The sequence below is a fragment of the Prenolepis imparis genome, unplaced genomic scaffold, assembly GCF_030444845.1.
Source record: "Prenolepis imparis isolate NDT839.2.m4 unplaced genomic scaffold, iyPreImpa1.0 SCAF_9, whole genome shotgun sequence".
Lineage (NCBI taxonomy): Eukaryota > Metazoa > Arthropoda > Insecta > Hymenoptera > Formicidae > Prenolepis > Prenolepis imparis.
Window position 1 is genome coordinate 12,254,467 of NW_028141167.1, and position 23,624 is coordinate 12,278,090.

General features: G+C 35.1%; 6 protein-coding genes across 13 annotated transcripts in view; 3 read left to right on the plus strand and 3 right to left on the minus strand.

Annotated features, from left to right (window-relative positions):
* LOC145940686 (uncharacterized) overlaps positions 1 to 11,219 on the minus strand; it is a 74,106-nt gene extending 62,887 nt beyond the window's left edge. For 2 of the 6 annotated variants that reach the window (XM_083046111.1, XM_083046110.1), the window contains exon 1: positions 11,024 to 11,219. In XM_083046111.1, the coding sequence (XP_082902237.1) occupies positions 11,024 to 11,204 (181 nt within the window). In that variant the 5' untranslated portion in view covers positions 11,205 to 11,219. Of the gene's footprint in view, positions 1 to 766; positions 1,463 to 2,202; positions 2,511 to 3,260; positions 3,843 to 11,023 lie in introns of those variants that run through there. The other 4 variants (XM_083046113.1, XM_083046114.1, XM_083046112.1 and 1 more) reach the window with 4 other exon arrangements.
* Positions 3,997 to 10,267, minus strand: Temp (protein prenyltransferase alpha subunit repeat-containing protein tempura). 3 transcript variants are annotated; one of them, XM_083046118.1, is made up of 2 exons: positions 9,391 to 10,267; positions 3,997 to 6,413 (listed from the first exon to the last, which is right to left on the minus strand). In XM_083046118.1, the coding sequence occupies exons 1-2, from the start codon at positions 9,513 to 9,515 to the stop codon at positions 5,201 to 5,203; spliced, it is 1,338 nt and encodes a 445-aa protein (XP_082902244.1). In that variant the 5' UTR covers positions 9,516 to 10,267; the 3' UTR covers positions 3,997 to 5,200. The 3 variants fall into 3 exon arrangements, with proteins under 3 accessions (XP_082902244.1, XP_082902246.1, XP_082902245.1); XM_083046120.1 differs by having other exon boundaries at positions 10,129 to 10,232; XM_083046119.1 differs by lacking the exon at positions 9,391 to 10,267 and adding an exon at positions 9,223 to 9,376.
* A 241-nt stretch (positions 11,220 to 11,460) lies between the features above and the next one.
* Positions 11,461 to 12,090, plus strand: LOC145940690 (tubulin-specific chaperone A-like). The gene is made up of 2 exons (XM_083046122.1): positions 11,461 to 11,595; positions 11,864 to 12,090. Exons 1-2 carry the CDS (start codon positions 11,466 to 11,468, stop codon positions 12,088 to 12,090), a joined length of 357 nt encoding a protein of 118 aa, XP_082902248.1. The 5' UTR covers positions 11,461 to 11,465.
* Positions 12,091 to 12,266: 176 nt separating this feature from the next.
* On the plus strand, positions 12,267 to 14,372 carry LOC145940689 (programmed cell death protein 7-like). The gene is made up of 3 exons (XM_083046121.1): positions 12,267 to 13,101; positions 13,364 to 13,571; positions 13,662 to 14,372. Exons 1-3 carry the CDS (start codon positions 12,267 to 12,269, stop codon positions 13,783 to 13,785), a joined length of 1,167 nt encoding a protein of 388 aa, XP_082902247.1. The 3' UTR covers positions 13,786 to 14,372.
* Positions 14,028 to 16,598, minus strand: LOC145940687 (U3 small nucleolar RNA-associated protein 15 homolog). Its single transcript, XM_083046117.1, has 5 exons — positions 16,297 to 16,598; positions 15,378 to 15,960; positions 15,021 to 15,241; positions 14,450 to 14,885; positions 14,028 to 14,369 (listed from the first exon to the last, which is right to left on the minus strand). Exons 1-5 carry the CDS (start codon positions 16,384 to 16,386, stop codon positions 14,128 to 14,130), a joined length of 1,572 nt encoding a protein of 523 aa, XP_082902243.1. The 5' UTR covers positions 16,387 to 16,598; the 3' UTR covers positions 14,028 to 14,127.
* Positions 16,599 to 17,465: 867 nt separating this feature from the next.
* Dcaf12 (DDB1 and CUL4 associated factor 12-like protein) lies at positions 17,466 to 22,060 on the plus strand. Its single transcript, XM_083047179.1, has 7 exons — positions 17,466 to 18,045; positions 18,580 to 19,477; positions 19,578 to 20,033; positions 20,130 to 20,360; positions 20,677 to 20,961; positions 21,056 to 21,221; positions 21,569 to 22,060. The coding sequence occupies exons 2-7, from the start codon at positions 19,392 to 19,394 to the stop codon at positions 21,722 to 21,724; spliced, it is 1,380 nt and encodes a 459-aa protein (XP_082903305.1). The 5' UTR covers positions 17,466 to 18,045; positions 18,580 to 19,391; the 3' UTR covers positions 21,725 to 22,060.
* The last annotated feature ends 1,564 nt before the right edge of the window (positions 22,061 to 23,624 follow it).

The window sequence follows — 23,624 nt, forward strand, 5'->3', positions numbered from 1 at the left end:
TTGTGTGTCTCTATTATATAAAAAGAACAAGCCTGTGATACTTTCAAAATAGAAGATTTCTCTGTGCATAGATTCATTATATTTTTATCTTAGATAAAAGTATTCGTAATAAAAAATAAGAAATCAAAGAAAAAGAAAGTAAATTACACACATAGTCGTGAAATTTCGTCTTTAAAGAATAGAAATCGAGATGCTTTTATTATATAAAGAAATCATACTTTATTTAATTAAGAAACTGTCAAGCGTGTGACGATGTATAACTATGTTTTTAAGCGAAACTGTTTATTTTTAGAAAATAATATAGCAAGAATAAATGTTAGCATTAAAAGAGTTAATAATTAAATCTAAAGAATATCAATTCAGATTGCTATGTGTAAAAGCACACAATATTGTGTTGTAACATTGTGCATGAGGATAAAAAATATCTCATTTCTCACAATTTTCAGGATGCTAATTAGAAACATATCTCACACAATGCATGCTAAATATCGGACCGGTTTCAGCAATTGTGAATTTATAATTGTAACGACTACTACAATACTTTTGGTTCATCATATTGCGAATTAAAAAATGAATAATAAAATTAACTCAAAAAGACTTGACTTAATTTTAAAATCACACACATCATACAATAAAAAAATATTAAAAACCATAATATTAATTATAGTCTTAATACCCTTCAAATTCTTGCATCGTTCAGAAAATTCGGATCGCGATTCGCGAAAGTAAACTTGAAAAGTCCCTTCGGCAAATCCCTGATCCTTACCTTCGGTAGGGTCGCTCATCGACGGTATCCTCAAACTGGTGCCTCGTCGCAGATTGACGGTCGTGGCTTCTACTTCCGGTTCCAACATTTTGGCGCTGCTCGTCAATCCGCCAAATTTCGCGAAAAGGGAGAGGGATAAAAAGAGAGAGAGAGAGGGAAGAAGGGAGCGAGAGAAACGAAAATTCGCGCGATAACTCGAAGAGGAAACTCAGCCCAACTGAGTCGACGCTGGTGAATGGCGTCTCTTGCTCGGACGAAGAATTCCCGAGGATGTCTATCGACCGGCCACGTCGTCTATCGGCCAATAGTAGCGACAGAGTACAGTCACGTGCGGTTGCTTTCGACAGAATGTCCTCGGCGATCCATCGTCAATACCGTGTGATACTCGAGGCGGCGTTTCGCAACACGCGTGTATGTTGGCGCGATTTTTTTTTAAAACTCGATCGAGAGATCGCGATTGGTACCATTAGTGGTCTCCTGCCATCATCGTGATGCGCGTTGAACTTTTTCATTCATGAATATTCAGGGAATTATTCGCGTATACAATGACGTTGCGAGAAGAAGCGAGATCTTTTTTTTCTCTCTCACCCTCACGTTGATTTATCTCTTGCCAGTTGAATTAGAGACCCGAGATCTATTTTCACGCGCGAGATCAACCCAGACCCTGAATCACTCGGAGCGACGATCTGATATTATCTGGATTATTCAGAATATAAATGATGTGAGCTAGATGTAGCAATAAACTAGAATAGATGTATCAATGAATGATCAGCGATAAGATGTATTCTTGTTATTAATTATTACATCAATCTATATTTATTTCTGTTGTAAAAATAACGCGATTACACATCGATCAACATTCTCGCATACTAGATTATTATACACATATATATTTTATTATTATAAATTAATTCAAGTTGTAGAAAATTTATAGAATTCATTATATTGCAGATTAAAAAATTTATTAGAATTTATGTAATGATACTCTATATATTATTTTTTTTTACTATTGACAATTTCATTAATTCGATATCCTTCTTTTGACACAAAAATTCAAGATGTATAAGAAAAAATCTTTTAGATCTTTTTATATATTTTGGATTTTTACAGTTTAAATTAATATTTATTATGAATTTTATTATGCAATATAATGTGTTTTTATGCAAATTTAACTGCACCTAATTAAAAATCTTAATTGACAAACTGAAACATAGATAATACGATAAAAATCATGTTTAAAATAAAATTTTTTGCTATATATTTTCATAAATATGCTAATTAATTTCTCGAATATATAATTTTGACAAGATATATTATTTAATTATAATCTCTTTAATCGATCATTCATAGATATATCTGTCTTGCTATATCGCTAAAGTTAAAACAATTTTTCGATTATAATTTTTAATTTGAAAATTGATTTTTATATTGTTTACCTAAATGCGATATCACTATCGTAGAATGAGATTGTTGGCGACGATCTCTCGCGTTTTGACGAAAATCGCTCTACGCGCGAAGCTTCCACGATCAATGTCATACTGTCAAAGAGAGGTATTACTTCTCGCACGTGTATCAGTGAATCAATCGTCGTTTATTTACGATTCGCGAGTTTAGTTGTTGGTGTACGTCAATTTCTAGGAATTTACGAGATCTCGTAGAGACAAGAATCGACGCAGTTTTCTGTAACGTCGAGAATCTCTCTCGATCTTCGGCAAATATTCGACATCGAACGGTGAACACTATACTTTAATAAAAATTAAAAATTAAAAAAAAGTTTGAACGCGAAGATGATAAGCAAACAAGTGATAAGTGTTTGATTGGCTACACGTAACGAATGTTCGCGTACGACTGACAATGAGGGATCGAGTTAAAACTCGATAGTTTATTTTCATCGCGACATGTCGTGCCAAAGAACGAAATGCCGATACTTTGCGATATGCTGCACGCTTAATGGAATATTAAATGCGATAAGCGTTTGCAATTTAAATAAAAAATAATTTTTCCTCAATAAAGCATGAATATCGATAATTATATAAATATTTATTTTATAATCTAAAATAAGATATAATTTTTCTTAAAATAGAATTTCAATTGAAGTAATAATTAAACACAAATAATAAAATGACTTAGATAATAAAAAAATGTAAATGTAAAATTATAATAATAAAATTTAATTTAAGTATTAATTAAACACGAAGAAATAAAAAAAATAAAAATTCTATTTAATTATAAATATACCTCAAATTAAAAATAAAAATTGGAAGTTTATTTTTAATGCACGAGAAAAACGAATGTGATTCGCGATACCGATCACTATGTAACTCGTGAAACATGTGTCGCGAAATTGTCGCGCGCAGTTGTGAGCGTTAAATGTGCGAATTATAAATTCAGCAAATATTCCTGTTTGCGTTTTAAAAAAAGAAACGGCTTTTCAACTTCAAACTCGAAATTTATTCTTGCAAGTTTGCAAGGTCTGTATAAATACAACGCTCACGTGAATCCTTGATCCTTTGGCTACGACGCGTGGCTCTTTTTTGAAATTTCCAAAAAACAAACAAAAAATAAATAGAAATGTATAAATGTTTATACTAGTTCTTGAAATTCACTGTTTCATGTTAATCTATATATAAAAGAAACGATATTACAAATTAACAAAGAGAAATGTCAATCAATTATTTGCTTAAAATTTCATTTGCCCTTTTAACAGAACTCTCAATTTTAGCTGAATGTATAATATATAATATGTTCGCAGTTATCAAAGAATTGAACCTGAATAAAAACGATCAGCGCGCGAACAAATTGTGCGAACGAATAGAGCGAGCGGCCGCGTGCGACTGAGGCGCAAGTTGTTTGTTAAAAGTCGAAGGTGTATTTTGGTTATCGCGCCGCGCCAAAAACCGAACGCAGCCGACAGCTAGCGATATAGTAATCGCGCTCGTCAAACAGCGCGTCTGATGTAAACTGATCAAGGTGTAAAACAATGTTTTTAAACAAATGATTTTTGGAAATTTTTCCAAATATTTCGTAGCTTGAAACAGCAAAGAGAGAATTTTTGGGAGCCTGAGGGAACGAGGGGAGTTCGATAATAGTAGAGAGGAGACAATTATTACATTACGGACTTTATAATTCTATGTTTGAGCCCCTGAAAGGCCCAATTATGTATCAGGAAAAATTGGAAAAACAGATGGAGAGACGGGTATATATTCATCGCACACAAAAAAAACACAATCTTAGAAAACTAGCATCTTCTTCATTTGTTCTCCTTCAATTTCACAAGTATACATAATTGTTCCTTTTCGCGACAAAGTTTTCGCAAATCTCTTCCCCGTCTGGCGAAGATCTCATTCGACGAGACACATTTCTCTTCATCTCTCTCGCGTATTTATATTATATTTCATTTTTATATATCACCGATGGTTAACTCTGTGTCAGAATTGTTGCCTAGTCGACACGACTGTCTAGATCGACAGTCGTTCGATTTCAGTCATCTCTGCTAACAAGATTACTCACTTGTGACAAAACGCAATGAAATCTGTTTAAGTGTCGCAAGCGGGTAAAACCATCATTCTCCAAAATTATATATTATATATCACTGATGTACTCGATGGCTCGTTGTGTTCGCTACGCGAGCGAACAATGCGAAAATTAATTAATACCGATAAGGATTCAATTTCGTCTATCTACATTGAATCCTGCTTATCGCAATCGTGCTCTTATCTACGCGCGAAGGTATTGTCTCGCGAATAATCGCAAAAGAAGAATGAGAATTGAGCACAGTATTGCAATATTTTTAAATTTCAAAGAGCTTTTTTTCTAAAAGGTAACTTTCACAGATAAAACTCTATGTAAGTCTACACTTTTTAAATATTTCTGTAATACGCGAAATTTTTTTCCTTGCTAAAAAAGTCAAACAAAATTATGCCAAAATAAACATTGAATACTTTTACTTTTAATCTTTAATATATCTTAGACCTTCCTAAAAGGCCTTCCTTTTAAAAAAGAAAAAAAATTGATTTCTGTTTTAAATACGTATGTAAAATTAAACAATTTTATAAAATTAAATATTGATAATACAGCAAGACAAATGTCTTTAAAATATTTTAATAATATAAAAAAATTTTTTTTTTTTTTTTAAAGACAATATTTTATAATGGACAGTATTTTTGCGACTATTCCAAAATAAATGCTAGATTTAGTTATCCTGCTGAATCACATCGGATGCATCAGATACTACTGACGCGGTTTGAACGATATTAAATCATAAAAAAAATATTAATTATATTGCTATGAAATTATAGTGCGAGTATTAATGCGCAATCCTCTTGCGAAACTACGCATTGTGCTTACACAAACTCTGATATAAGCAAAACTTATCGGGCAGTCTATATAATTGTATCTTTTTTCATATTTCAAAATTTCGTGCGCTAGTCTTGATCATCGTAAGCCTATTCTTCCTAGATATTTGGAAAATCTCTCGATTAACAGATTCTCCCGCGGACCGCGTTCGATCGCTGCTTGGATGGTACGAATATTAACAGTGCAAAAAGACCTTAGAAGCATCACGTGAGCGGCTATTAGCAGATCGTCGTGAGTAGTCAGGGGTCCGTCGCGAAGGAATGGCGCGACTGACGGCGCGTCGCGACATTGAACGTCCGAGAACTCATCTTCGCGGTAACAGGCGTGTTTCGCGTACATAACTGTGAGAACGACGAGCAAGTGCGCGAGAAACTTGCGGTGATACCACAGCGTCTCGTGGCTGTCGTACATGGCGATGAGCTGATCGTTAAACCAACACTCCTCCGTCCAGTACGACAACGCTCTTAGGTAACGCCTGAGTTTGTGAACATCGGTGGGCGAGTAACCGTCGACGCGACGCGCGAATACGTCGCGAATACATTCCAGCAACGTCCGTTCATCGTCGTTCGGTTCGTAGAGGTTCATGTAAACGAACAGATTATCGTGTCTGAAGCTATCGTCATCCGTCTCCGTTTCCGAGAACACCGTCGCCAGCATGCACTTTCGCAACAAAAATTGTCGATAGGAATAAGCGCTATGATCGGACACGTGTTGTCGGCACCAGGCGAGAGTGCTCCTCCACTCGCTCTCGAGACTGGGATGCCGTAAACCGCGCGACTCGCACAGGGCGACCAGGTGACGCCGATAGCTCCACGCGTGGTAGTTGTTCGCGTAGCGATCGGCGCAGGTCTCGGCTAGCTCGACCTCGGCGCTCGCTAGGAGCGAGATCCCGGGTTCGGCGACGTGGTTCCGTTCGGCGTCCAGAGCCGGCGACATCAGCCAGCTCCGATACGCGAAGGCCTCGAAGTTCTTTGGCGTGTGATAGAGCACCGGCCGTGTTACGGACAGTTCCTCGCGCGCGTCCAGTCTGCCGGCGCGCACCAGCTCCCGCCGCATATTCCAGAACGTGGTCACGTTCGGATTCAGCAGCAAGGCACCCAGCAGCCACCTCGCCACCGTGCTGGGTTCCTCGCGCCGTTGATGACGTGTCCGCCGGTACTCCAACAGCCGCCGATAAGCGTAAACGTAGAGCGGCTGAACGCACCACGACGCCAAACCCAGACTGTCCTCCTGGTGAAACACCGGTGATCGATTCTCGTTGTCCTCCATCGGCAGAATCATGAAGCTTTTTCTGGGAAGGTAGAAGTCGCGATTGTAAGATTTCTCTCTTTGTGTCTCTCTCTCTCATTCCCCTCATTCACTCTCTCTCTCTTGCATTCTCTTTCTGACTTTGATGAGACTTATCTTCAAATTAATGCAAAGAAAAGAGGAAAAAATATACTATATTGATCTAAATTTTGAGCATTACTTACGTGCATTGAAATTTCTTGTTATTAATTTGATGAAAAATATGTAACGTTTAACGTGTGAAAATTGTAGTGAATCTTCGTATGTAGCAAATGTGTTCTTAACGATGATATTAATATTATAATTAATATATATAATAAATATATAGCATCGCTATATTTTTTTAGAATATCAAGCGAGGGACGAAAAAATAAAACAAAGTTATGGACTAGTAAGCCTAAAATTAATAATGCAGCACCGAGATGCGCCAAATCGAGATTTTTACCTCGCATCGGTGAATTTACACAAGTATTGTCATGTTCAACTTTGACCTTCATTAATTCAATATAAACAACAGCCTATTAACTGTCAATACGACATAAATTATCGAACGTGATTCATGAGGAAACATTTATAAACGCTTCTTCTCTGATTCGATAAAAATTTAGTTCTATGAAATAGAAAAACACTCAAGATATATGATTTTCTGATATCTTGAAAATTGTGTTAAAATAATGTAAAATAGTGTTTCGCATCAAATTTATATGAAAGAGGACTTCATAAACAGTATATATAGGAAGTCATAAATTTCTCTCCAAACGAGAATCCAGTGGAATATAAACAGAGATATAAACTGCGTAAAATTTTCTCTTTCGCGATTTCGTCAACGCAAAAAACAGTCGAGATTAAAAATAATCGAGCAATTAACTAACTCGCATTACGCAAGTGGAATTAAGGATCGTAAACAAGCCGCGATTATTAACGCTCGATGTTCCCCGGATGGCGCTACTTAACGAGAGTCGCCGGACGAGGCCGATTATTATTTTGCCACGCACATCTCGACCCTCTGTTTCTGTTGTGTGTACGTTCTCTTTCCACGCTTTCCCGCTTTATTATCTCTTTTTCCGATCATCAATCGCGAACGCATGTTTATTTTAAACCTGAATTCGCGAATAAAAGGCTAATGAGATTACACGAAATTAAGTGAGACGGATATTTTAATGAGCTTTTTATTTCATTCGAAACACTCGAAATTTTAACACGCATTTTATTTTAAAAATTATAAATTTTAATTATAAATTAATGAATTCAGTTTTAAATTAAGAAGGATAGAACTAAAATGGAAGCATTAACATATAACGCTTGGTAATTTCTTTTTATATGTACAATAAACATATGTCGAGCTAAGCAAGCTTTAAACGAATTAAATAAGCTTGAGAAAATTAATTTTAATTTTTAATAATCAATTTTAAATTTGCTCCAAGAGTATTGGAAATACTCCAAAAATTAAAAAAATTAATTTAATTATTAATTTAAGAATTAAATTAATTTTTTAATTTTTGGAGTATTTCCAATACTCTTGGAGCAAGGTTGAAAGCTGAATGTAATTTGTCAAAATCAATGTAACGTCTGCGAAGCCCTAATAATTATTTTACTCTGCAATGTAACTTTCAACATAGAGAAATATTAAAATATCTAAAAGGGTTTTAAAAAATTATATATTATTATTGTTAAAAAATTATATATATATTATAAAAATTATACACTGAAAAAAAATTATTAACTTGACTAAACCGTTCAACTAAATAATATTTTGTTAATTGAACATATAAAAATATTTAAATTAAATATAATATAAAATCTAACAAAACGTGTATTTGACTTAAATACTAATATATGTTCAATTAACAAACTAGTAATTTAGTTGAAGGTTTAGTCAAGTTAACAATTTTTTTTCAGTGTATATTTAAAAATTGTATATTTTGTTGGTATTCATTCAAAACACTCGAAATTTTAACACGCTCATTTTATTTAAAAAATTATATATTTTAATTATTTATTTTAATTCAAAATTAATAAATTCAGTTTTAAATTAAGAAGGATAGAACTAAAATGGAAGGATTAACATATAACGCTTGGTAATTTCTTTTTATATATACAATAAACATATGTCGAGCTAAGCAAGCTTTAAACGAATTAAATAAGCTTGAGAAAATTAATTTTAATTACTCTTGGAGCAAGGTTGAAAGATGAATGTAATTTGTCAAAATCAACGTAACGTCTATGAAATCCTAATAATTATTTTATGCTGCAATGTAACTTTCAACATAGAGAAATATTAAAATATTTAAGAGTTTTAAAAAAATTATATAATATTATTGTTAAAAAGTTATATATTATAAAAATTATACACTGAAAAAAAAATTATTAACTTGACTAAACCGTTCAACTAAATAATATTTTGTTAATTGAACATATAAAAATATTTAAATTAAATATAACATAAAATCTAACAAAACGTGTATTTGACTTAAATACTAATATATGTTCAATTAACAAAATAGTAATTTAGTTGAAGTTTTAGTCAAGTTAACAATTTTTTTTCAGTGTATATTTAAAAATTATATATTCTTGCGGTACATAAATAAATATTCATTTATTCCAGGATATTTTTCAACTCGATAAAAAAAATCCAAAATAAAGAGACAATAATGTATTAGGGATATCAAGGGAAACAATTAACGTGTCAAATGAAGCAGCTGAGCGTTTACTGTCTAAATACTTCATAGATTACGATCTGAAGCGGCATAGTTAATTACGGTTGCGACTCGCGATCAATTATTCGCAGTCAATTATTCGCGATTATTATTTACCATAGCGTTGCCGTAGTTTCGCGTGGGCGAAAAGTCGCGCGCGACACGAGATCGATCGTCGAGTTAAAATCGCGAGGTCGACTCGCGGTCGCGACTAACTACAATTTGCGCGATCGCGCTACACGTTCCTCTTTTTTTTTCCTCTCTTTCCCTCCCTCCCTCACCTACCGGAAGACTCCGCCCTCGCGCAATTGCGCGATCAAGCCGTGCTGCGGATGCGGTGTGTTTTGTTGATGCCGGTCGGTCTGCGGATGTTGCAGTGCGGACTCCGAAAAACTGGGTGCTCCGCACATAAAGTAGCTTCATTTAGGTTAGGATTCTTCGCTGCGCGATATCCGCGGTGATTTTAAATCGATAATATGCATGCTGCTCCTTTCGCGCACACGCACTTATATGCATAATACGTGTATATATATATATATATATATATATATATATATATATATATATATGCATACATATATACACATATATTTTCTGCATTTAAAATAAAACAAATGCGTGTTATATATTTAGATTTTTGGACGGGGAAAAAATTCTGAAGCAGGGTGTAAAAAGAGCAAATAAAAAGAGCAGAGAAGCATATAAATATGTCACGAATAATACGTTATTTCGCAAAGGATATATTGAAAGTTATAATTGCGATTTAAACGCGCGAAGAAATCCTGTACGTTTAAATGCGACAACGGGAGGAGACGCAACGATCGGTGAAAGACATTGTTTTTTCGCGCACTTTTCTCTCTCTCTCGCTCCCTCTCTGTTTCTCTCTCCCTCTCTCTCCGATATCGAAATCGAGCGCACGGAGAGTCTACCGGTTCCGGATCTTTGCTCCTCGCGAAAGGAAACGAACGACGACGAATAATGCACGCTCGAGCGAGCGAAAGGAGAGGTTGACAAAACACTCACATAGCGGGATTCTTCTTGATCGTGTTCTCGATGTCGCGAAGGATCTTCTCGGCGGCCGGGAACTCGTTGTCCACCATCGTGCGAGCCGCATCACACCTTCCTCGTGGATGTATATCCATCGACGGCGGACGCGCCAGTGGCAGCCGCACCACCCTCGCGTCCCTCTCACTCACTCACTCTCTTTCTCTCTTGCTCTTCTCGCTGCGACACGACGTACACCCGGTGCGGCACTTTCGCTCTGCGGAGGCGCCGCCGAAGTGCAGGTGCAGGCACGCTCGGCCGCGCGTGGCGCGAACTTAGCCGCGAGTCGGAGTCGGCTAGTTCCGGGCGCGCCGCCCAGGCCTGCCAACTTCAGGGCGCGCGAATTTTCGCGAAATTTCTCGATGCTGCGAAGATTATTCTCGCGCAAAGAATTTACTATCAATTTTTATCTCCATCAATTTATAACCAGGAATTCTTGAGAATATATACTCATTTCAATTTACTCTTTATATTTAGCGCCATTTCCTAAATTTATTTATGATCGCAATTTTATGATAAACATATAATTTATCAATTTATTTAACTAGGAATTCAGCGAGTGAAAATATATACTCTTGAAAAAATATATTCGTCATTTCACTTTCTATATTTAACGCCATTTCGATCCTGAATTTATTCATGATCGCTATTATTGCTAACTTGTAATAAACAATTTATAATATCAATGAAATAAAACGACTAATACGTATTTTATATCGATATTTCTGTAGGACTTCGGAAAAAATTGTGAGTAACTGTAAATGTTCGACATTTTCTCGATGCGGCCGAAGCGGCGAAAAAATTGCAACGGACGGAAATAAAGTCATCCGTTTACGTGTCTTATCGGGCCGCCGATAACGATAATTCTACGCACCTTGTCGCCTTGTTCGTTGCACGATGACTCGATGATCTCGCGATGATACCCACTTGAGGATCACGATAATAATTACGACGGAGCGGAGACATAATATCGGAGCGGCAGGACGTAACGAGCACAACGTAACGAATGATATCGTCAAAATGTAGCGCGATGAAGTACGTACCGATACGAGCATTGACGAAGATGACCGAGCGGGATCTCGGCAAACGTCAAAGCGGTCGGCTGGAAGCGAAGTGCGCGCGCGCGTGCGCGAAGGGGCGACATAACCTATTCGCGTCGTGTCACGGTGAGCTACGAATTTATTTCCCTCGACTCGTCTCGCCTAATAAGGGAGGAGGATAATAAAAAAGAAAAGCACGAAGAGAAACGTCGGATCCTCGAGACTCTCTGGCATTTCGAAAGATACGGATATCCGCGCGAACGTGCGATAAATAATATGTCCGACCCGCGTATAAGGACACTCAAGATAAAAACGGGAGTAGTTAAGCGCCTTGCGAAAGAAAAGATTACCTACGAGAAGGAAGCGACGCAGCAGCGCGAAAGGATACAGAAGTTGAAAGAACAGGGTGAGAATCGTTCCTAGCCACGAGGAGAAAAAGGGTCACAACTGTCAAAATACGACATTTTGTAATTTTGTAATTAGATTCGTCCAATATAATTTGCAAGTGCTTGTTTAATGCGTGACGTTTTTACAGAAAAAATATGTATTCGTTAAAATTATAGATGCTTTAATGCTTTAATACATTTGCGTTTTGTACAACAAAACTTTCTCACAAATATTTTCTCCTTTTAATTTTAAGATTTTGAAATGACAATATATATGTCTTGTTGTAGATAAGGATGGTTACGACATAAAGAAACAAGAGGAGGTTCTTCAAGAATCTTTGATGATGGTACCAGATTGTCAAAGGCGTCTCGTTAAAGCATTTGAAGAACTCAAAAACATTCTGGACACTGAACAAGATTTGAAAGAAGTCAAGGATTATATTGAAGCTGAAAAGGTGCTACAAGAGGCAGAAGCGCAGCTACCGAAAGAAGGAGACATTTTGCAGATGTGTTAAAATGTGCACTCTCTGTGACTTATGCTAAATTTTTTAATGTTACTTCACAGTCTTTTTTTCTCACTCTTATTAATCTTTTATGTTTAAAGAAAACTAATTTCATACTTAAGAACATTATAGTATCAAGTTTTTTTTTTCTTATATATTGCTCCTAATTGGATATATATTTAACAATTATGTATAGTGGTCAATCATCCCAGCAAAATACTGGGCAAACTTACGAAAATGTGCATTTTAACATGTATTATCCGACAACTCAACAACCATTTGCATACAATGCAAATTATAGCGGAAATATGTATTATAATGTTTATCCAAGCCATGTAACATGTGATAACAGTACAGTTAATAACGCGACATTAGTCGATAGAAGAAGGATACGACAAGAAGATGAAAGGGCCATTGAACAATTCCTCCAAGAGACCGAATCGCAAATTTCTATCAAAAGCAAAGATCCATTTAAGATCGCGGCTATTAAAAGCGCATTAATATCGGTGACTAAATTAAATAAGCAACTGGAGATCGTTTGTGCGGAACTTGAAAACGTTAATTTATCGGAAATACAATGGCAGGAAAAAGTCAGTGCCTGTAATACTGTAAAGCATGAAATTTGTGAAATCTTGAAAACTACAAAAGATACGGATTTTCTAAATAAAGTTAAGAATAATTTAAAGAAACGCAAGAAGAAACGTATAAGGGAACGACGTAAAAGGGAAGAATGGAAAAAGGAAAAATCCATGAAGGAAGAAAGAAGAGCAAGATTACACGCAGAGGCTGATGCGTGGATTCGAAAGGAACAAGCGGTAATCGAACAAGAGAAACAAGAAGAGAAGTCGCGCAAGGACGCGGACATAATCTTGTCCGATGTCCGAAATAAAAGAAACGATGCGCGGAAGTATCTAGGAATTTTGCAAGAATTACAAAACTTACGAAACATCAAGATGTCAATTGCTCAAGCGAGAGGCGAAAAAATGTCCTCTGCAAGTGATGAAGCGTTCAAGCATGACATCGGTAATATTTTATTGATATATATTAGATTTTTTGTTTTATAAAATAATAACTGACACTTTTCAAGAAAGCAAAAATACGCATGCGCATCAATAAAAGTAATATAAAATAATTTTAATAATTAATAATAGAAACAAATCAGTAATAAAATATAATAACAGAAAATAAATTTCTACTTATATCACATTTTTTATAAAAATGCTATATATTATAAATGTTCTTCAATTTTAATATGTATATATGTTATGTGAAATATATGTTACAGCTAAATTAACAGAACAATGGACTACTTTGGATCGCGAGTATGCAGTAGAAGAACAAGAATTGAAATTAATGCTGAAAACAGATAATGAAGAGAGAATTGAAAAGCAGACAAAAAATTTATTTGCTGATTGGGAGAATGTGCTATTCGGAATAAATATATCGGCTGCTGAGCAATCTCACAAGGATTTGGATAGTTTTATCTTGATTCGGTGTGTATTCAATGTTCAGACATAATCTTAGACATATGATAACATACAAAAATCTTTTTCAATAATGGGAATAATTGTTTTGCATTACAGTACAGCTTGGGATAGATTTATAAGTTCTGAAAACAGTGCAACAACGATACCGATTGGATGGATAGTGCCTGAAAAACCATCTTCTGCTGCGTGGCAAAAATGCCTCAATAAGGAGACATTTTAAAATAAACGAATAATGCATCAATGTAAGTTTACCTAAAGAAATAAATAATTTGATATGATATATCAAAACCACGCTATTTATATATATTAAAAAAATATTTTTTTGCTATGCTCTTTCTGCAAAACTAATATATTTGGAAAGAATAATAATTATTTAAACATTTGTGAAGATTAATATATTATTTTTCAAGTAAAATACCTAAATTTTCACTGAGAAATAACTTTAGTTTATGAATGGAAATATTTAAATATTATCACTCTTTTTATTTCAAAAAATTTTATAATCAAAGTTATGTACAGGAAATATTATTTTACAAGTTGACGATGATTTGTGTCTATTAATTTATGTTATACTTAAAACGAGATCGCGTTCCGTTTGAGCGGCATTTGACGGTTCCAAACTCTGATTCTCTTTTATAGCAGGTAAAGGAACTGTTTCAGCACCGGACAGTATCATTTGCATTGAACCCTGCAGTTGCGTCAAGGCTATAATTAACTGTTCCTCTTCCTGCAGTTTTTGTGCTAGTATAGCAAACATTTTTCGTGGTTCCTCCGAAAGTTCATCCAAATGATCTTCATACACATCTATTACGGCAGAACAAATTTTATTAATCGAAGAGACACGCGAGATATATCTTTGAGAGAATCAAATATTTAAAACTTACCTAACAAAACGTTTGCTACGTGCAATAATACTCTTCCGAAACGGATGCTACCGATATATTTGTTCAAAAACTTAATGATATTGACCAGAGACTTGCCGTCCCTACCGGCTAAAGCTCGCCTTAAGCCTTCTCGTCTGATAAGTTCCTGTGTAAGCGCGACAGTGACGTGCGGCGTTTTGTTAACCACATAATTCATCATGACGCAGTCGAGCGCTTTACTGTATTGAAACTTTCGCAGACAAGCGTCGTGCTTGCTCATTATCTCTTTTACTTCCTGCTGCACGACTACGTCGACGCTTCGCACGTGCAGATTTTCGCCCGCGTGCCTGTACGAAACTTTACGTTTCGGTTTTACCACGTCTTTCGCGTCTTCCTCGCGTCTTTTGACAGAGATGAGACCGTCGACCATACCTGCTACGACAGTCTCGTCGCCCTCCTACAATTTAATATTAATACCTTTAGTATCCATTTTTAAACCGACTCAATTTAATCAATATAATGGTGATCAATATATATTAGATAAACGCAAACATAGATTTTAATATATAATAGAATGCATTTTTTTTCTTACGCTAATTCCTATGCTGAGAACTGCATTGGGATAGTCTAAAGTGTGAAGCGTTTTGTATGTCCCAGTGTCATAAACTTTAACATGCCTATCCAATGAACCAGATAATATTCTATGACCATTGGATGCGATTTTCAAGCAAGTCACCGTTTTGTGATGTTGAGTGATCTTTGCAAGTAATTTACCACCTGCGAGAGCGTCCCACACTTTGATATCAGTCCCACCTTAAAATAAACACTTTATTATATATGGAATCAAAATCATCAATCTTCTTAAATTGTACATTACAAAATATACTCATTCATTATATATAAGAATTTTTTTTATTATTATTAATTAGAACGTTATAGAATACTATACCTGCAGACAGGAATATTCCTCCAGTTGGCAAAAAGAGTAAACTCTCCACTGGTGCATCGTGATTGACACTAAGTATTTTCTTATTTGTTCTAGCATCATACATATTTATGATTTTGTCATATCCACCAGATAACAATACATCAGTGGACACAGGACTAACCGCACCAGCTCTGATATAATCAGTATGTTCATTGAAACTCGTGAGTTGTTTTTCACTAGGTATGTCCCACAATATCACAGTTTTATCATCAGAAAAGGAAGCAATATGAAGATCATCAGCTGTGAAGAAAGCTCTGTGCACTGCAGCCTTATGTCCCGAAAAAAATCGTAGCATGCTATTCGAGCCAATGTTGAAGAGCCTGACCACTGCTTCCTCGCCACCGGCACATAGCAGTTTGCCATCTCTACGAAAGCAGCCTCCATACGCAGCCTCTTTGAATCTGCTGTAAGTTTTTGTGACCAGCTTCGTGATAGGATTATATATTTGTACTCGTACTGAGCAAGTAACTGTAAAATAATGTGGTTCTACTGGCGAGAAGTCGATGTAGTCTATTGGACCAAATTCTTTTACTAAAACTGGAGGCTGTAAACAAATAATTTGTCATTCTTTATATACATTTGCTGTTATATATTATATAAATAATTAATAAGTAATAAGTAATAATTAAATAGTAATCATATCAATAATTAATAAGTGATATAAATAATTATATCATTGATTTATCTACATAGATAAATGTGAAAGAAACAGTTGACAGAGCGATTTTATATAAAATCAGCCTACAGTTTATGATAAAATATTTTTTTCATGTGTTTTATAAGGTGTTTTATTAATCCACACATGGGTTATGATTCGCCCACGTGTACGATGTCAGTAAAAATGATCTTCACTCTTTACAAGCAAATCCTAAATACGTACTGTATATTTTTTCCAATATATGTTATCCTCCGTCAACTCCGGCCCCGTTCTGGTAAATACTTTAGTATTTATTTTCTTAAACGATGCCATGTTTTAAAAATTATTAACAACACAAATAAGAAATACAGAAAGCATTTTGTGGTTACGTTGTCCTAGAGATGCGTTCCTTTCGAGGCTACGAAACTTCCGAATCGTTCGATCGGAACGAAAAAGAGCAAAAATTCCTTTGTTCCGATTGGACAATCAGACACTTGGAAGTTTTCGTAGCGTCAAACGGAAACTGATAAATCCTAATGCGGAATTCATATCTGTCATTCCACAAAGTTTATAGTTTATAGCATGAACAGTGTTGCCAATTTCAAATCGCGCAACCATAGAATATATAATATATAATACTGGAGCGCGTGTCGATGTGCGCGGTGCGTTCGACTTTCAACCTTCAAGTGGCGCCGCGTCACGCGGTCGGAATTCGGCGCGCGGAGTGGGGGGCTGTGGTGGGGGGTGAGAGTGGGGAGACGCGCGCGCCGGTGCGCCGCGCACGTGAGAGCGCGCGCAACCCCCCACTCTCACCCCCCACCACAGCCCCCCACTCCGCGCGCCGAATTCCGACCGCGTGACGCGGCGCCACTTGAAGGTTGAAAGTCGAACGCACCGCGCACATCGACACGCGCTCTCTCTCTCTCTCTCTCTCTCTCTCGTCCAAGTATTACCTATAAACCAAGTATTATTCAAGTGAAGATATCTCTCTCTTCATTCTGTGCCTGATGTTCATTTTAGCGTGATAATTTTTTATTGGTGCTCCGATCCGCGATATGTAATGTCTGAAAATCTATTGGTTCAGTGGAATTAGTGATTAGCCAATCAGGACAAAAGTAACTAGAGCTTGTGGAGCTCTATCATTTCGCGTATCTTCTATTTGAATTATTCTTAGCCATGGACGTAAGAATACCTGGACGGAATGTAAAGTACCCTTTTAGACGCGGGGAGTAGTTCCTGAGAGGTGAGAGGTCTACGGTTGAAGCTGCCATAACCTGATTGGCTGAATTCTGATCCGCGATCCGCAATCTCAATCCGATCCGCGTCCGCAATACGTAGTGTGACACGAGCTTTACTTACGAATTATCTTGAAAATTGGCGGGGAGGGGGAAACTCAGATGATCCGGGCCGAAGGGAGGGGGGAGAGATCAAACCGATGTTGACAGTTGTGCAAGTGTGCGTGATGAAAAATCCTCGAGAATCGTCGCGCACGTGTCAAGGATGTCGATCGCTTCTTTAATCGCGCTGCTGAAATAAAACGTCACCGTTCCCCGGAAATACGATCGAGGACGACGTATCGAATGCCTCGGCATTATCGAAGAGGCCCGAGTGTCGCTTTCAACATGGCGGTGTCGTCGTTCCTTCAGTCACACCGTCCGATTCTCGGCTCGTCGTGACGTTGACTCGTCCTGGCTGCGCGTCATCTCCCAGGATCGAACGGTCCTCGGGGCATCGTACGAGCGAAGTACGCGTCTACCTGGACGCGAGGTTACCCGCGTCGTTTCGTCGACGCGAGGACAAGGGAGACTGCTGTATCTCGCTTGACAGCCTCGCCTGACCTTCCTTCGTAAAACGATAGTGCGTCCCGATTCGAGGACCAAGTTGCATCAAGTTATTCTTCATTGTACATTCGTCTATTGGCGATAGATAATTCGGATTATGAATTCGTCACTTTCCTGATGGATCATTCTCCTCTGGAAAACAACTGCAATGGTAAGCGGTCTAATCTGTCTGGATTAGGATTCTCCACGATAAGCGATAATGAATTTCCGAAGCGGACAATCGCGCTTACTTATTCAAGTATTCAATCCAGATGTGTCGCATCTGTCAACGAAAATGTCTGAATGATATATAAAAATGTATAAAAATTTTTAAAAAAATATAAGGTAAAACCTAATTCTCTTAAAAAAAAATTTTAATCTTTGTCTCTTAGTTTTGTACTGTGTTATTTTATATTTGTCTAGTCATTATCAGAATTTTTATCTTAACAAGGCTTTAATTTTTATTTTATATTCTCTTGTAAAACATTGTTGTCAATTCTCTGCTAAAGTTTTTAATTATGTATATTGTATATTAAGGTATATTATTGTGATACAATTTACATACAAATACTCTATGACAGTATTTTTAAAAAGTTTATTTCAAAAGAAAACAGATTTTGTGTAAAAAATAAGTAAGATTATATATTACATTAGAAACATATTTTTAAAGATTTCTACTAATTGAATTCTTCATTGATTATTTTAGATTGAGAGCTGCCTGAGCGTTGTTCTGATAAATGTGTCTTGTGACAGCCTATACTTGCATTGCTATTTAAATAAAATATTTTATAATAATTTAAAGTTTTACATTATGCTATGGAAAAATTGACTTATTAATCAATAATAGTCCAATTATTTTAAAAGAAGTCTATAAGCTTGCACGAAACAGCTGGATTAATTTATACATTATACATTAATTATACATGATTATTAATTTGTTTTCATCATAAAAATAAAAATAAATGAAGTCTGTATTGAAAGAAAGATTCAATTGATAAGATATAAACATAGCTATCAATAACTAATATTTAATATTATAATCAAGAATTTGTTCTTATCAGAAGCAGCTTAATTTCATTGGAGCAGCAAGTTGAGTCTATTGTGCCTCATTATTTTATTAGTTATTCATTTTCTCTCCAGATAAGAAGCGAACTTTTCATGGACTCTCTCTTCTCTGGACTTTAAATATATTTTCAAATATAATTTGAGAGTGAATCTATTGATTAATTCTTAAGATGTGATCTGCCAAAATTTCATAAATAAGCATTTTGGATAAAAAGAGAGAAAGAAAGAAAAGAAAGACGCTAAAAGTAGCTAATAAGAGAACTTATACAAAAAGACATTATTCAAGTTATAGAATATTATTTTCTCTTTATTTGTGTTTTTGCATACAAGTGATCACTCTCAACATCATTCTTAAGTTTGTTAAGACTTTCCTGTTTAATAATAATACTCAGTGTTCCTTGCAAGTTGCCTGAATAATTGTAAAGCAAAACTGTTAAACTTTTAATTACAATAATGGCTGAGACACAAAGAATGACCGTGTATGGAAGACATCCTCCATGCGCCAGTAACAGCAGATTGGATGAGCGTCGAGCCAAGAGGTAAATATGTGTAAAAATTATTGCGTACTGCATGTATCTTTCTCAATTTTAATATATCTTGTACGAGCATCAACGAATTCTTCGTTTTCTTTTTTCCCAGATTGGCATTGCGACACGAGAGGAATCGAAAGCCGGATAAACCAGACGATTTTGTGTGTTACGAATCGAGCGACGATGAAGCGGAGACGGTGACCGAAGGCAAGCAGTTCCTGAGAACGTCGTTCAACTTCGTCGATTACGTGCGCGCGCGCGAAACAAACACGCGCGAAGTGCGAAAGATCAATCAGGAATACGGTTCCCGGCATATACTGACGCACGATCTGTTCAAGGAGTACTCGGTCAGCTTGAACAATATGAACAAAGTGTTCTGCTCGCAATGGTTGAGTGACAGACAAGTGGTATTCGGTACAAAGTGCAATAAGCTTATGGTATATGACGTTGCTACGCAGAAACTAGACCAGATTCCGTCTCTTCACGGAAGACAACTCAGCCCGGGTGGCAATGTTATGCCCGAGCAGCAATGCGGCATTCATTCCGTTCAAATCAATCCCTCGAGGTGACTTTACTTGCCTTTTTTTACTCTTACGTCACGCGCGAAAAAATTTAATTTTACAGATCTCTGGAAATTGATCTATGTTTCTTTTCCTCGTAGAACTCTTTTATCTACCGGTGCGAGAAATAGTAATGAAATAGCTATATACAGATTACCGACTTTGGACCCGGTTTGCGTCGGCGAGACCGGTCACAGAGATTGGGTGTTCGACATGTGTTGGCTAGATGATGAATTTTTAGTGTCGGGCTCTAGGGATACGAAAATGGCACTGTGGCGTATTGATAGTGATCTCGCTGAAGCTCCTGACAAAGCGGATGTGCCTACACACAGGTAAAATCGAATTATGAAGATTAAGATATTAATCTTCTAATATTTTTTGTTAGCCATATTAGAATTATAAAGCGAAAAATCGTATAATTGTTGTTTTTTTTATTATATGTCGACATTTTTTTTTGTAAGTAAACTAGTTAAAGAATCAGGATAATAATAATTATAAAAATAATTTTTTTATTAATATTCTATTTTTTAATCAATATCAGTATGGTAATTGTTTACTTGTTAGTGATTAATTTAATTATCATCAATTAACATAATTATTAATAATTAACAAAATTATTAATTTTAATAATCTTATTACTGTTTTCAGATTGATTCAGCCAGTCTGTGTGAAGGAATGCAAGTCTGCTCAAAAGGTACGAGCGCTGGCATTTAATAAAGCATATAAAGAAATCGCAGCATTAACGCTTAATAGCTTTATACATATCTGGTCAGCCGAATCCTTCAAACAGAAAATATCTAGAAAACTGCCAGCCTGCCAGGAGAACGTTTGTCTCGCCGTGCAGGACGATGGTGTTTATGCGATTGGATGCAGGTCTTATACTCTTCTTTTAGACGCACGTACTTTGCAGCCAATTAAAAAGATACCATCAAGGTAAATAAAATATTTTTTTCTCTTTTTCCTAATATATTCCATCTTTGCTTAATAATACTCGATATATTTATAAATCTTGAATTTATTTATACAGGTATAGCGGTTGTGGTATTAGATCAGCAAGTTTTCAGGGATCTGTTTTAACTATCGGAACTGGTCTAGGAATGCTTATGTTCTATGATGTTAGAGCCCAGAAATATCTAGAATCTTCTATAAACTCGAATAGAACTGTTGTATTAAAGGCTTCAAAAGGATATGTGGTAAGTCTTGTATCATTTAAATACAGCGATTCATTCATTCATATTGATAAATTTATATAATTATCGCATTCTAAGTAGTTAATATATTTTGAGATTGCGATGTGCTTTATTGATCGCTACAACAAATTTTAACTTGAGTTTTTGAATCACTGTATATATCTGTAAAGTGTCTACAAAACTATGTATCATGGGAAAATACAAAAATACTAATACTAATAGAAGAAGAGCCATATTTGGCAGAATGTATCTTTGAAATCGCGCCAATCTTAAATCTAAATATCTTATTATGTTTTGTAGACACCCTGTACAATGTTCTTATCATGAAACGATTTTTTTCACTCCTTCAGTTTCCCGACGAAGAATATATAGATGGTTTCCAAAATGTGAAGTATACACCTGCTATTTACACCCACTGTTACGACGCGTCGGGTACACGGCTATTTACAGCGGGTGGTCCATTACCTGCGAATCTGTACGGCAACTACGCAGGATTATGGCAATGAAGGTATAAGATTAAGGGAATGAGATTAGTAATATGATAGTGATAATTACTAATTTAACCTACTAGAATATAATTATATACATATGTCATGAAAGGCTTGATTCTTTGACAATTTGATTATGCGTGTTTAATATTTCTTTAATGTTTCTCGGAAGAAAGCGCTCGAAAAAATGATCAGCTAGTTATTTTTATACGTATTTTCAAGTTATTCGACGTTTTTGTTTTCATCTTTAATCCAACATTGCATAAAATTCACAAATAAATAAGGACAATAATATATTATGTTATAATAATTTCATGATTAAATCACGATCTAGATCTAAAGAAATTGATCTTTTCTGATCTCTCTTGTAAAAGATTTAATCTGAAAAATTATTACAAATTATTACATTATTATTACATTATTATTAATTTGTGTTTTAATAACTGCGTTTTAATTTGTGATAATTTGCGATACAGTTAATTTACAATTTATAAATTCAAATATTTTGCGATTAAATATTTATTTATAAATCGTAAATAAAATTATAACAAAAATCAATACTGGTCGCTATTTTATTATGTGCGAATAATAATTTGCATAATGATTAATGCAATAATAATTAATAATTTTAAGAATAATATCTCAAAACGTTATATTTAGATTTTATATATTATGAAATGAAACTTTCGCGCGCTCCATAAGTATCATTTCGATATTTCGAATTAATACAATGTAATTGTGGAGATTTTCATATTTATTTAGATATAAAAGCCCTATAAATTTTGTGATTTTGTGAAAAAAAGATTAATTTAAAAAAATCATTAGTAAATATGAATATAATTTTTTAAATTAATTATAGATTATGTCGCTTTTAATAAACAATTGCGTTTATGCATATTCTTCAATTTTTTGATTCAATATATTATAGAATCGCACTGACAGACGGACTACTATTAAAATTCAATATACCATAATTATAAATTAAAAATTATTAAAATATTATTCATTAATATTATGTAAAAAAGTGAGATTGTTTATATTGAAATATTTATATGAAAGCAATGGTTATCATTTCTCTTATCAGAATTTCTTTTTTCTCTAGCCCGAGTCTGATAAAGCAAATGTATTAAGTGGCGTGTAAAAATTTTATGTTGTTAAATAAGCGAAATTGTGATTTCTGCATGCAAATATTATAATACAACATGTATATGTATGCGTTGTTACAATTCTGCGAGTGTTAATTATAATGTAGTTAGCTGAGTCGCTATCAGGAAAATTTCTTGAGAAGGCACATTTTTATAGCTCTATTAAGATCTTCTTAATTTATAATTTTAAATGAAGTATGTGTGTATGTCTTTTGAAGAAAGTGGGAAAAAATGACTCAACGAACATTATAACGATGAATATTAAGTTTTATCAAATACCAAACACTATCGAATTAAAGTTGAAACACCTGGCCTCATACACAAGAATCAGCAACACTCAATGAACTCAACTTATTTTAGGCATCATAATACCAATAAAATTTTTATCCGCATATATTTATCTCGTGTCATTGTTATACGACATTGCAAAGAAATCCCGATTGTAAAATCTGAAGTTTTTTACTGCGTATATTAACTACATGTCCGACAAAGAATGTCATTTATTAACAGTTGAAAAGAAAGAAACATTGTGTAGATTATATTAATAGCAATATAATTAGCACAATTATCTCCTAGGAATATTCAGTTTATATTCATTTGTCTCTGTTGTCTCTCTAGACTCTAGACTTAATCACGAATTAGTCATATTTTTCTTTGTCAGAGTTTAAAGTTTAGCTGATACTGAGTTTAGCGTAAATGTAAACCTGACTATTCAAGCTTGATCAAGTCTGTTGTGCCGAGCGTGTCGTCAGTCTTCGTCACGCTTATTTGAG

Coding starts and splice junctions, on each gene's coding strand:
- LOC145940689 (XM_083046121.1), top strand. CDS start 12,267: ATGTATAGTGGTCAATCATCCCAGCAAAATACTGGGCAAACTTACGAA. Junction 13,102..13,363: donor AGCGTTCAAGCATGACATCG/GTAATATTTTAT, acceptor TATATGTTACAG/CTAAATTAACAGAACAATGG. Junction 13,572..13,661: donor GATAGTTTTATCTTGATTCG/GTGTGTATTCAA, acceptor TTTGCATTACAG/TACAGCTTGGGATAGATTTA.
- LOC145940687 (XM_083046117.1), bottom strand. CDS start 16,386: ATGGCATCGTTTAAGAAAATAAATACTAAAGTATTTACCAGAACGGGG. Junction 15,961..16,296: donor TATATTGGAAAAAATATACA/GTACGTATTTAG, acceptor ATTTGTTTACAG/CCTCCAGTTTTAGTAAAAGA. Junction 15,242..15,377: donor AGGAATATTCCTGTCTGCAG/GTATAGTATTCT, acceptor GTTTATTTTAAG/GTGGGACTGATATCAAAGTG.
- Dcaf12 (XM_083047179.1), top strand. CDS start 19,392: ATGGCTGAGACACAAAGAATGACCGTGTATGGAAGACATCCTCCATGC. Junction 20,361..20,676: donor GCGGATGTGCCTACACACAG/GTAAAATCGAAT, acceptor TACTGTTTTCAG/ATTGATTCAGCCAGTCTGTG. Junction 21,222..21,568: donor AGGCTTCAAAAGGATATGTG/GTAAGTCTTGTA, acceptor TCACTCCTTCAG/TTTCCCGACGAAGAATATAT.
- LOC145940690 (XM_083046122.1), top strand. CDS start 11,466: ATGTCCGACCCGCGTATAAGGACACTCAAGATAAAAACGGGAGTAGTT. Junction 11,596..11,863: donor ACAGAAGTTGAAAGAACAGG/GTGAGAATCGTT, acceptor GTCTTGTTGTAG/ATAAGGATGGTTACGACATA.
- Temp (XM_083046118.1), bottom strand. CDS start 9,515: ATGTGCGGAGCACCCAGTTTTTCGGAGTCCGCACTGCAACATCCGCAG. Junction 6,414..9,390: donor CGCGAGGGCGGAGTCTTCCG/GTAGGTGAGGGA, acceptor CTACCTTCCCAG/AAAAAGCTTCATGATTCTGC.